The sequence below is a fragment of the Diabrotica undecimpunctata genome, chromosome 4 (genome assembly GCF_040954645.1).
Source record: "Diabrotica undecimpunctata isolate CICGRU chromosome 4, icDiaUnde3, whole genome shotgun sequence".
Classification (NCBI taxonomy): domain Eukaryota; kingdom Metazoa; phylum Arthropoda; class Insecta; order Coleoptera; family Chrysomelidae; genus Diabrotica; species Diabrotica undecimpunctata.
The window spans coordinates 7787874-7801321 of record NC_092806.1 but is presented as its reverse complement, the minus strand read 5'-3'; the positions used below and the strand labels follow the sequence as shown (position 1 = coordinate 7801321).

Here is a 13448-nt window from a genome sequence, read left to right as displayed (position 1 = left end):
AACAAATGTATATCCATTGCTTCTCAACACGACGCAGTCAGTATCCTAACATAATGAGGTTTGCAGATGTTACCGTAAGTTCCCGTTACCGTATACAAGATAAAAAAAAATGAATAGTGTAACCACTACTACACTTAACACAAAATTACTAATTATGTACATTATTTTCATACCTGAAGAAAGAAGAGCTGGTCGTTTCTTTGGTAAACTACCAAAACCTGAGCTTCCGCTAGCTATAGAACCTGCTAAGGAACCACTAGAGAATTCGTCCGATCTCTGCTCTGGCCCCGTCTCTTCTACATTGACTGGTTTATGTTTCAGGGACGGAGATGGGCTGAAACAAAAAATAAATATCAAATATTGGATTCAATCAGAAACTTTTTAGGTTAGTAGTACTATTATACGATCTGGATTTGTTGGATTATTAATAAAATTCTATAATGATGTTGGACCTATTGCTCACCTAATTCTGAGAAAATTCATTTGTATAATATATATATTTTTTCTTCTATCTCTAAACCTATCCCAGAATGTCGACAGCAACTCTTTCTCATAGAGTTCCGGTGATGTATTGTTGGAGTTTCCCCTAAGTCTCGTTTTTGGTCCTTTCTTGGATGCTCACAGTCCACATCGTTTGTACCATTCTTCCACATATTGTAGTTCCGCGTAGTAATACCTCTCACGAACTCTAGCCAGAGTCCTATTGATCCCAAAATGCCCCCCGGAGTTCATGGAGTTCTGCTAGCACGTTCTTTACACATGTCCTTGGGATATGTGTAAAGTGACATTTGGCACTTAGAGCACTGTTCTTGTTCCATCTGGACTTTTCCATTTACGAGTAATAACGTCATGTCGTAGGTAAAAGGAGTCCCACTGAAGCCAATAGCCCTTCACTGCTTGGACTACTTTGGCAATCTCCTGCCATTGTGGCCTCGCCCCGTTTTCAGCCACTCACGAACTATTTTTAGATCTGGATCTTTCTTCTGCTCACGGACTAGATCTGGACCTTCTTTCTGCTCACTGACTAGCTTTTAATCTGTTTCTAATAATAAATTTTATTGTTTCTTTCGCTCGGCATGGAGGTTTTCATTGGTTAGAGCTTCTTCATCACTACCCTCTATGATTTTCAACTGTTGAATCTGGTCCTTCGTTCTTCTTAGCGCTCGCACAATCGGTAGATCCTCTCCTTGCATGGTCTTCTCGAGAGGCCGTCTGCATTCCCATGATTTTTCTGCTCGGTGACTATTGAGAAGTCCATCGGCATATAAATGTCGCTACTTCCTATTGTTGTAGATATTAGAACCTGGGACTACGTTGCTGTTGTGGGCATTGCCTACCGGTCGATTTTCTGTCCACTGATCTTGTAGGTTGTCAGCAATCACGTTGAAGGTGGACTAAAATCCACAATTGTAACACTTTGGTCTCCCTTGACGTTTTTGTTTCAAACAGTTATTGGGCAGAGACATTTCCCAAATTGGGCGGCAATACCCAGGGCAGCTTATTTAGACCGTCTTCTTCCACTTCGGTAATACCTATTACTTGAAGGACTTTGCGTTGATGGCGTGACATATTCTTCACGGCTTCATACTTTAAGCCTACGAAAATGGCGTCCTCTCCTTAGTCATAATATCTGCTGGAGGTCTACAACGCTCAGGCCTTCAAGGAAGCATTGGATGGTACAGAAACTCTTCCGGGGCTTTCAACCAAGCGAGTCGTGCTATTTTTTATATCTCCTTCTTCGCATTCTTACACAGGTTTTTTCAGTTGACTCTGGTATATTTTTTTCGAATATTGGCTGCCGTATCTTAGTTATAGAGCCGATATGATGGTCTCCCAGCTCTTTTGTGCGTCCTCTGGGATGTTTTGAAGGATTTCGACAGCTTTACCTCGAAGTGCTAATATGAGAGCTCTTACCTTCTGTTCATATGCCCATCCATTATTTTGTGCAATGGATTCGAATTGTCTTCTAGACACTGGCCAGAAGGTTTCGCCGTCAAATGTAGGAGACTTAATTATTCCATTGACAGGGAATCAAATGACTTCTATTTTATCTTTAACTCTTAGTTGCTTGATCCTTTCAATTTCTAGGCGGATATTTTCAAGAGTTCTCTTTACCTCATTATATCTTTTCTCTACTAGACCTCAACCTTACTTCAACTACATCAATCATCTTTTTTTGTCTCTTCTATTTCTCTTTTCATATATTTTTTTTTCTCTACGATTTTTCTTTTTATATCTTCTTTTGTGTCTTAAATTTTTATCAATAAATTCATAAATTAAAAATTTGTTTGAATTTTGACAATATGCGAGTTTTTTGTAAAGAATTTCCAATCTCATTTTAAATAACGCTGATCCCATAACGGTTTCTTAATATTGTTCTGAAGCCATTTTCTTGTGGCGTTTTAAAGTAATTACTATTTTATTGCCACATAAAAGCCATAATAAGCCACAATTTTCGGTTAAAGTTTATTGGAGTTTCAATTTCCACATCGCAAATCGTTCTCAAAATACAAACATTAATAAATTTCTCTTTTCACGTCTTCGTTACTTACTTTTGAGGCCTCTATTGTTGATATAAGACTCATGAGCAACTATCTTCCTTCCTGACGACGTCTCTCTTTAGCTTCTTGTCGACGTTTTTTTTTTCGTCTTGTTGTTTTTCGACAGCCTCTTTTTGTCCTCTTCGACGTTGTTCCACTGTAGCAATAATATCTCGAATTTCCTCCATCTTGGACTCGGTTCTTGTTTTGACCAGAAAAATTCTCTAAAACTATTTCGTTCATATAATCTCACACGTCTGACACCAATGTTACGATTTCTGTACATTCAGAGATTAAGTGATGCAACCGTGGTTAAACTAATCATCAAAGGTCGCCTCAGCGGGCTTATATAAGAAAAACGGGACATTTTGGAAGCTTTCCAGGTGACTGGAAAATAACCGCATCGATAGAACGTGCGCAAAACACTTTCAGCGGTGAAAAGATCATTCTAGACTTCTCCAAAGCACGGGGTCGCAATTACGGGTATGCAACATAACAGTAATATAGAGAACATAAGCGACTGGATACTAGACAGAAAAAGAACTGGAATAGCCAGATAAGTAGAATGAGACTTCACGGATTAGTAAAAATAGCACGAGATAGTAGAAGCAATCAATATCAAGAATAAATGACGCAATTATTTGCTAGAGAGGAATGATATTTGAAAAACATTGAAAGTCTTCGAAGAAAACGTAATTTTGGTGCCTGGTTAGGATACTAGATTTCTATATTGCTATTTTGAATTAATTCAGAACGTACCAATTAAAAAACCTTTATCGATAGTTTCATATGGAGTTAACTATGAAAAATGGAGCAGTGAAAAACAAAACACGATTAAAAAATCGGTAGGCCTCAAAGACCACAAGTATCGACAATAAATCCTTCTTTATTCGAAGTGAACAGTTTCATAAAAAAAGGAAACACACTGTCCCTACTCCTTCCATCCAACCGTAACGTTGTCTACACTTTCCCAATCAAAATTTTAGTATTTTTACAAAGGACAAGCATTTACGACCGTAATTCCAATGCCCGAAAACAGAAACTCAATTTCCTTAAGTTCCAATATACGGACCTTTCCAACTGCGTCACACGAGCAATGGAGGTTATACGAATAATTTAAGAAAACTCTTTGCTGTTCTTTCATCTCGTGTTTCTATTGGTGTCACGTTATATAAAGCGTATTGGGATCTTTGGTGTTGTTTATTTTGTAGACAAAGCTCTGAGGCGATTTCTTTTAGCAGTCTAGTAAACGATTTTATTGTTCGTTTTTTTTTAATCGGTTATTAGAATTCGATAGGAGTTTTTTTATATGATCTCATTTTACGATATTGTGCGTATATGTGTTTTTGACTCAGTACTTTGCTTGTAAGTAATAAGTAGTTATATTTTAATTATATTAACACGTTGACTGCCCCGGCAATTTTCAGAAATCTCGCCTAAAATGACAATTTGATTTAATCAAATTATATTATTTAAAACTTCTAATTCAAGCGCATATTTATCATCAAAAAGAATAAAAAAATGTTTGTTTTTCAAAAAGTCTTACGAATTATCTCGTAATTGGCAGTTAACGTGTTAAAACAATTATATTATAATAATTTTCCGAATGCAGCCAAACCAATATCATTAGTCTTTTTATTTAAACTCTATTTGAAACGTTTTCATCTGTGTTTATCATAGTTTTCATTGCATATCCGCTATCAGAATTACGTTTAATTTCAGAATTATGTATGATTCGAATTGTATGTGTGCAACATTGGATAAACTATTCGGAACAAATAAAATCGACCTTAGTATGTGAGGGTAAATAAAGTTATGGAACGATAGAAAATTATTGGCAAAGAATTTAATTAATTTGAGTTGAACGTAGAATCAATATTGACACATCTATGCTGTAAAAGAAATTCCAGGAATATCACAGGAATTTTCCTGTTGTAACATCGCTATTTAGAGAAGAAAATGTAGGTTTCCGGCTTAAAATATCCACGATTCTTACAGGTTCGGATTAAGGTGTAGTGGGCAACAATTTTATAAGGAGTTTTAGTAATTTTACTTTACTGTATCACCGGTTTTAGCCAAGCAATACACAAATACGAAAAAATCGAACGTAATAGGCTTGGAAACAACGTTGAATTTGATTTCAGCCGAAGTTTCAAATTTTGTATTTGTGATAATTAGTGACCGAAATATATATAACAGAAAATACATACCACAAGAAACGAAGCGTTTAGAAATCGAAAAATTACTGGACGCTTTGTTTTAACTAGAATGTCTAGGGGAAGTCAATAGAAAAGGCATACTATCTCGTGAGTCTCGAAATTTTTCCTGTGTCATGGTTTTTTCTTTAACATAATCAAAAAAAGCGACTGTTTTCATTCATTTCAATATTGTTAAAAAACTACGCGTTCTAGATGAAAACGATCTAGAATCGACTTTCTTGGACATACCTGCTCTTTAAAATGAGATCTTCTAAATTAAAAAAGTGTTTCTAAACAAAAAATTTATTGCAAATTAAACCCGAAAGTAAGCATTTTTTTTATTGTTTATAATTATTAAAATAAACAATAAAAATATTTAAAATACATTTCACAATGTGAGTTTTTATACAGTTACTATATCTGCGAAAGATATATCCGATTGGCCAAGTATTTTTTAAACAATTCTATTTGTTTATCACATTTGAGAGAAAAACGCCAATTTAACTTATTTAACTGGACTTGTTTATTCCTGTTGATAACGTGTCGTCAAATCTAACAATGATGGCATAAATGGAGAGTTGTCAAAAAAAGGAGGAAATCTTTTACACCAAAAATTGTATGACATCATTCTGAGAGTATGGCAACAACAGAAAATGCCTAAAGAATGGAATGGAAGCGTTATAATTCCCATATATAAGAAAGGAAACAAAGAATAATTCCGAAATTATAGAGGCATATCGCTTATTAGCACTTATTAACTTATTTAACTGGACTTGTTTATTCCTGTTGATAACGTGTCGTCAAATCTAACAATGATGGCATAAATGGAGAGTTGTCAAAAAAAGGAGGAAATCTTTTACACCAAAAATTGTATGACATCATTCTGAGAGTATGGCAACAACAGAAAATGCCTAAAGAATGGAATGGAAGCGTTATAATTCCCATATATAAGAAAGGAAACAAAGAATAATTCCGAAATTATAGAGGCATATCGCTTATTAGCACATCATATAAAGTGCTATCAATTATCTTGCTAAAGAGACTCACACTATAGAAGGTCAACTATAGATCAGATATTTACCATCCGATAAATATTAGAGAAAAACTGGGAATTCAGCCGCGATGTGCACCAAATTTTCATAGATTTCCAGCAAGCATATGATTCCATAAAAAGAAGCAAATTGTGGATAGCAATGTTAGAAATGGGAATACCAAGAAAATTAGTTGAATTAACGCAAATGTGCGTGACAGACTCATATGCGCAAGTAAAGATAGGAAGCAGAACATCGATGCCATTTGGTATAAATTCAGGAATTAGGCAGGGGGACCACTTGTCACCGTTGCTGTTCAATTTTGCTTTAGAATATGCAATATGTAAAATATCGTCTACGCTGACAGGAGGATTTGCTGATCAAGAATCAAAACTGTTGCTGGCCTTTGCTGATGATATAGATGCAGTCACGCATTCTACAAGAGACGTGAAAGAGGTGTTTTCACAGCTCGAGGAGGAAACAGGTAGTCTAGTTCTCCGAATAAATGAAGAAAAGACGAAATACATGGTAGTAACCAAAAATCCAAGACCAGGAGTAGGCAGAACATCAGTATTCATGATCACAACATCGAAGTAGTAAAGGAGTTTAAATACCTGGGGGCGATAATCACAGCCGACAACCACATAGAAAAAGAGGTCTCAGCAAGGATGGCTGCGGGAAATAGATCACTATACTCCCTTTCAACATTCGATGATCGAAGCTGCTAAAAAGAAAATCTAAATTAACACTGTACAAGTCGATTATTCGCCCAGTTATTACAAATGGCAGTGAAACATAGACTTTCAACCAGCGGGAAATCAATAAGCTTCTAGTATTTGTAAGAAAGATTCTCAGAATAATATTTGACCCCCAAAGAGATGATTTCACAGGGGATTGGAGAAGACGCCGCAATGCTGAATTGGTGACTCTGTATGGAACTGAAAACATAGTTAGACATATCAAGGCAAACCGAATAAGATGTACAGGTCACGTGGTACGATCAGGGGATGACAGAGTGTTAAAGACAGTGTTTTTTGAAAGACCAGATGGTAGAAGATCAGTAGGCCGACCGAGAAAAAGATGGAAGAATGATGTTGAAGCCGATTTATCTAGAATTGGGGTACAACAATGGGAAATAGAAGCGCAAGATCGTAGAGGATGGAGGGCGATAGTGGATGCGGCGAAGACTCACCCCGAGTTGTAACGTCAGTGAAGAAGAAGAAGAAATCTAACAAGCGAAGGCGCCTTCGCCGTGGCTTGTGTTTTTCTTGTCAGTACTTAGATTAGAGCGGTACAGTCGTACGGAGAAAGAGCAAAAAAAACTTAAAAATTATTGACAAGAAATTCTGTCATATGAAGAATCGGATGAGTTTGGCGGCACGTATCTTTCGGACGGGTACTAACCAACAGATTCTAGTTACAGTGAAAATGAATCGAGTACACCGGAACAGAATACAAAAAGAAAACGTGTACCAAACCGTTGGGATGTATCGGCGTCCACCAGTAAACAAAAAGAATATACGAATTTCGGAGAACATGTTGATGCTACAATAGAATCTGCCATTGCCCAACATTCTGAAGTCTTCGAACAGGAAATTTTAGAAGAATCAATAGTATCCAATACAATGAATGAAGCTATTATCTGGGAACCGGTCAACATCGAAAATTTACAGAAATTTACATCTGAAGACTATAATTCTGCAGGTTTTCATACACAATTATACGAAAACTTCTACAATAAATCGCCCCTCCAAATCTACGAATATTTTGTAGACGATGGTTTTTTATCCATGATGGTAAATATCTAATTTATTTTGTTCAACTGATTTTGATATTTTTTAATCTTTAGGTCGACAAAACAAATCGTTATGCCCTGTAGTGTAAGGAAAGAAATATGTCGTTTTCCGTCTTTTTATTCGTACTGGGCAAGAATGATCTTTATGTGAATAATATCAAAAAAGTAATGTCAACGCTTCCATATTTTTCTTTTTGTGATTATTAAATTTCTAAATTCTTTATAAAAAAGATACCACGACATGTGATTTGTTCTTTATTCTTTTATTCTTGGAGAGGGTCTTGTTTTGTTCTTTTATCAAACCACGTTAATTGAATATTAACATCGCTTCGCTCGGGCATTTGCCACAATTCGGCAGAACTGAAAGGCTACAATAATCGTGACAGTGATGATCAAGCTATAATTAAATAAAATTTATGGGCTTAGAATATAGCGTCAGCAGTACGTCCCGTCGTGTTGAATTCTTTTCAGTTTTATCTTCAATAGGATTGTCATTCTATGTAAGTGTCAATGTAAACATTACCGATGTTGTTGTTTTTTTATCGTGTTTGTTTTGGTCTTTACGCCTATTGTGATGGGTTTTCAACAATACCGACACTGTCATCAGTGAAACGCTAATATTTGCTTATGCATGTTGATTTATTTTCAATAATGATCAAGATAATTTATTGGTTTATTAAACATGGACTGGATTAAACGGAAAGTCCCATAAGTACAGAAGTTGTGAATTACATGAGGGTTTTATGTAATTTCGGAATTTATTGTTAGCATTGACGTTTAATTAAAACTATGAATATGGGAATTTATTATAATGGGAAAATCACAAACTAAACTGGGGACTAGAGATATACACGAGAGGTTAGATACATGTAATAAGACGAATTTAAATGAATCCCTATTGCGATCGATTTTCACTAAACTAACTTCAAATACTTATACATAGAAGAAAGATATGTCATGTCGTTTACTTGCAAAATGAATGTTGGAATTATAAAAACAGTTTCGTACACGAAAAGTTTAATAGTCTAACTCAGAAGATTAAGCAAAGGCGAGAATTTTGTCATCATGTAATGTCAGTTGTCCATGGAAATCTTTCTGTCTTATTCATCCACACCCTCCCTCCATATCAATCTTGATCTACATCATCGTCTACTTCCCTAAGGTTTCACCAACACATTTCACTAACTCTAGCTCGAGACTCGAAAATCAATGACTTAGAAGAAAATCTTTTCTCGCCTTTGCAGATGATCTCGCTATGGTGGGTAAGGGAACGATATCACAGAACGTGGAGTTGAGTTTCACATCGGCGATGAGAACTAGAAAATAGGTAATAGAAAAAAGACAAAATATAAAGACGGAAACCAACACAACGTGGAATGTATTCCTTCTCAATATTTGTGGTTTACTATTTCTGTTATAGACGCAAACCAGCGAAGAGCGCCATTCCACGAGCTGTCTAATTCCGGCTTTAGACATACGAGCAACGTCGTGAAAGACTGAAGAATTCTGAAGGGTAAAGGGAAAAAAGGGATATAACTTCAAAGAAATGAGTCAAATATCTGACAGCGAAGAGTGCAGCTGTGCTAGGGAGGGTGGTGGTGTCTAACATTGGGAAACCCCAATCAGAAAGGAGGAGGATCCTACACGGTGTTGTGAACGAACCTTGAACATTATTACCACGTTTAGGCGATGTGCCTCTTCAAGGAAGTGTCTCCCTTTTTTGTGGCAGTTTTGGAGAGTAGAGCAACGTGAGCAAAAGGGGAGGTGGCAGTATGCTGCTAGCGGAGTGGAAAAAGCTGGTGGTGGTCCTGATTTTTTTTGTTGAGGAAGGAGAAGTTTAAAGCCTAAACACGCCTCGAGAAGGGGGCACCTCCGCTGTCACCAGATATAAGATGAAAACGGCTCTTGGATCAGCATTTTTGGCTTGCAGTTTATTTTATCTGTGATATTTTATGGGGGTTGCTTCTACGACATCGTGATATTCATCAGGAAGTTAGTTACCAGTCAAGTGTAGAAGTTTTGCTGGAGAGAATGGAACTTTTTTTAGTTGGATTCGTGGTATGTGCCCTAGGCGATGGCAAGTAGTTTTGAGTGAGTTTAGCTCGGTTGTTCAGGCTATTGTTTATTGGTAGTATGTATCTCTTGGTGAGAGATTGGATTCTGTTGCTGAGTAGCATCCGCCCACAAGACTGTATTTGCGGCGGCCCTGTGGACTATCACGGGTTGCGTTCCTCTGTATGTGTTAGCAGTAGAAAGAAGACGTCTCTATGATCAAAGAGAGCATTTGACAACAGCCATAAAAAAGAAGAAGGGAAAAGATCAATGGAAAGATGACCAGAATAGTGGAATAGCACAAAGGTGTTGCCCAGTGGACTAAGATGCTGATCCCGAGCCTAAGAGACTGGGTGGACTGTGGCCACAGTAAGAAGCGCTTCCTACTAAGTCGCTTGATGAGTCTTGAAAGGACGAAATAGGTATAAGCGAATTATAGAGACACCATATGTGAAATGAAATCTTAACTGTCTATTCTACATTTAAAAAGGCTTCCTGAAAAATTTGATAAAACTTAGATTTTTGGCTACTGGCGATTCATATACATCTCTGGAGGCATTATATAGAGTAGAAGATTCTTACGATTTATCCTTTATTGTAATAAATTCACCCATTTCTCATATTTTTGTACAACGTTGACTTGGAGGAATTCCATATTGTTCTGCATACACTAATAACCTCTATAGTCTATTTGTGACGAATTGCCACTTGCCACACATGGGTTGACTGTGCTGCTGAAGCGAGTGAACGTCGGCGCCGAAAGACAGGCTGGCAAGAAAACAGAAGAAGAGAAGGTGTCAGCTGATCCCCGTCAGAATAGCATTCAACTCCCAAAAAGGAACTATTATTACTACTACTACTAAGGATTTCCACAGTTTTTCTTCCTTCACTCAACCGTTTTCTCCAATTTTCCCTGTCATTCCAGTCTCCATCTCGCAGGGTTCTTTTCTCCATAGCCTCGTCGATTTCATCTCTGAATGACCTTCGGGGTCTTCCTCTCTTTCTTCTTCCAATCGGGCTCCATTCTGTGATTTTGTTTATCCAGCGTCCTCTGTCCGCTCTTCTGACGTGGCCGTACCAGGATAGTCTCTTCTCCTCTATATAGTCGATTATGTCTGATTGCACTCCCATTCTTCGCTTAATCTCTGCGTTTTCAATTCTGTCTCTTTTTGTAAGTCTACAGCTTCTCCTCAGGAACTCCATTTCTACTGCTCTTATTCTACCTCTATTTCTCTTATTTATTGTCCAGTTTTCGGACCCATATGTCAGGATACTTCTTGTCAGGGTGTTATATATTCTCTTTTTTGTCTTTATCGTAATGTTCTTATCCCACAACACTGAGTTTAGTTGTCTTATACAGTTTCTTGTTTGTCACAGTCTGTTGTTTATATCTTCTTCTGTTGTTCCCTGGTTCGATATTATGGTTCCTAAATACTTGAATTTATCTGTTCCATTTATTTGTCTTCCCTCGTCTATCTCTAGGTTTCTCATATCCTTGTTTTCTGTTGTTAGGTATTCGGTTTTCTCTAAGTTTATTTCCATTCCGTTGTTTTTATATTCTTCTTCTAGTTTTCTGAGCATAAAGCTGAGATCTTCTTCATCTTGTGCGATGACTACTTGATCGTCGGCAAAACTTAAGGTGTATAGGTATTCGTCTCTTACTGGTATGCCCATTCCTTCGCACTTTCTCCTCCATGGTTTGAGTGTCTTTTCCAAGAATATTTTAAACAGAGTAGGGGACGTAGCACAGCCTTGTAGAAGTCCTTTTGTCGTCTTAAATGGATTGTAGGCTTTATTTCCACATTTAATAGCTACTTTGTTTTCTTTGTATAGTGCTTTAACTGATTTTATTAGTGTTTGTCGGATTCCGAGATCATTCATTGCTTCCCATAATTTGACTCTAGGTATTGAGTCATATGCTTTCTTTAGATCAACAAAGGCCAGATGGACCGGTCTACCTTTTGCCATTTTCTTCTCTATCAGTTGTTCTAATGTGTACGTATGATCTAGGCATGATTTTCCTACTGTGAACCCTGCTTGGTCTTCTCCAATTTTTCCTATTATTTCAGTTTCTAGTTTTTCTTTAATAATTTTCCCGTAAAGTCTACCTACCGACGATATTATACTAATTCCTCTATAGTTTTCACATTTTTTCCTGTTTCCTTTCTTATGTACATAAGAAAGGAACTATTATTGTTTTCTTAATTGTTTTAGTATGTAGTTATTGTTAATAAACCATTAAAATAGTTTAAAGTGTGCCTCGATTACTTTGCTTCCCGCAAAACAGGAAACATATTCATTCCCCTAACGACAAATGATCAATCACTTGATTATTTTGTAAACACTCTTTTTTTAATAGAAAGATTAAAAAATATACTCGCATAAACAAAAAAACAAAACACAACAGAGATATTTCACTTCACTACTTTCAACAAATCATGGCACAGCTATTGGCATACTAGTAGCTGTCACGTGCGTTGACACATGCCTGTGCCACTCTCAACGCATGCGCAATGCATCAAACAGCACGCTACTGGCACGAAAAATAAAATTCCTTGCGATTAGCTAGCATGCCAGTAAACGTTGACACTTGCCAGCTTGGGTCCAGTAGCTGGCGCTAAGGCGCTTACTAGTTACTAGTATGCCATTGTGCTAGTAACAGAAATGTATATCCTCGGTTTGCGCACGCCCTTGCTACATCATTAACACCGAAACAACAGTGGTCCAACTAAGTTATAGTAAATTCTTCCGCGTGTAAGGACTACTAAATGATAAGGTATGCTTTTAATTACTCATTCAATTACCGATAGCTTATGCTATGTCTGTTTTAAGATAGATATGAACGTTTACATAATTGTTAGGAAGCATTGTTCGATAAGGTGAATTTGAACTAGAATTTGTAGTTTTCTTTTGTGAAGACCGTTCGTGGTATATAGTAAATATATTATGATGTTTATATTCTGTAATTTTTGTTTTTAATGCCGATGTTTTTATTTCTAAATATCGCTTCGTTATGATATTTATGAATTCGTATTTTCTTCTAAACATTATGTTGTGGGTAAGGCATTGTCTGTCCTAAATAAATGCTGTATTCATTTTCGAATTAGTCAACGTCCGGGTAAAAGTCACGCGCTTTATTGATTTTCGTTTATATCATGGTACAGCGAACCAGGTTTAATGTTATAATGAGAATTGCAATTAAATATTCATGTAAAAGCAATATAGTAGATTACCAAAAATAGTAATGTTAAATTTCAGTGCTCACTGCTTTCTGTAAACATCTTTTGTTAGATGATGCACAGAATTAAAAGCTATCGGCTAGATTGAAAAATATGATCTACAAAAAAGCGAAATACGTTGAATACGAATGTAAAGAATAAGAAAACTAGTCGTTAGAAATTAAAAAAAAAGATAAGAATCAAGAAAAACATAATCCAAAAGCATCAGGTGACTTAGCTTGATATGGAACGTAGATATGCCAGTTTTTGGTAAACCAATTATAAACTTGCAAATTAGTATTATTTTAAGTGAAGCTTGGCAGATATCCGAATACATTATGTTGTCAAAGGCCACTACTTCATGACATTCAGATCCATCCGCTTCCTCAAAAAAATCACTTCCGCCTTCTACCCTTTCAATAAAGTAACTCAATGAAAAACATCGCTCTCAGCATTTTTTTCTCTTGTACACAAGAAGTTTTACTCTCCACATTCCGCAGTATAGAAGAGCAAAGTAATAATGCATGTAACCAAGTGTATATATAGTGTTTCTATTCTTAATAAAGCGGTAAAGAAAAGTGCAGTGTTTAATTTATAATACGTGTAAACGTGTC

General features: G+C 36.4%; 1 protein-coding gene across 4 annotated transcripts in view; it reads right to left on the bottom strand.

Annotated features, from left to right (window-relative positions):
* Positions 1–13448, bottom strand: part of LOC140439096 (EEIG family member 2) — a 216893-nt gene that overhangs the window by 46524 nt on the left and 156921 nt on the right. For all 4 annotated transcript variants that reach the window (XR_011950601.1, XM_072528777.1, XM_072528779.1 and 1 more), the window contains exon 4: positions 174–334. Coding sequence is in view for 3 of the 4 variants with exons in the window: in XM_072528777.1 (XP_072384878.1) it covers positions 174–334 (161 nt within the window). In the remaining variant the exon portion in view is untranslated. The remainder of the gene's footprint in view (positions 1–173; positions 335–13448) is intronic.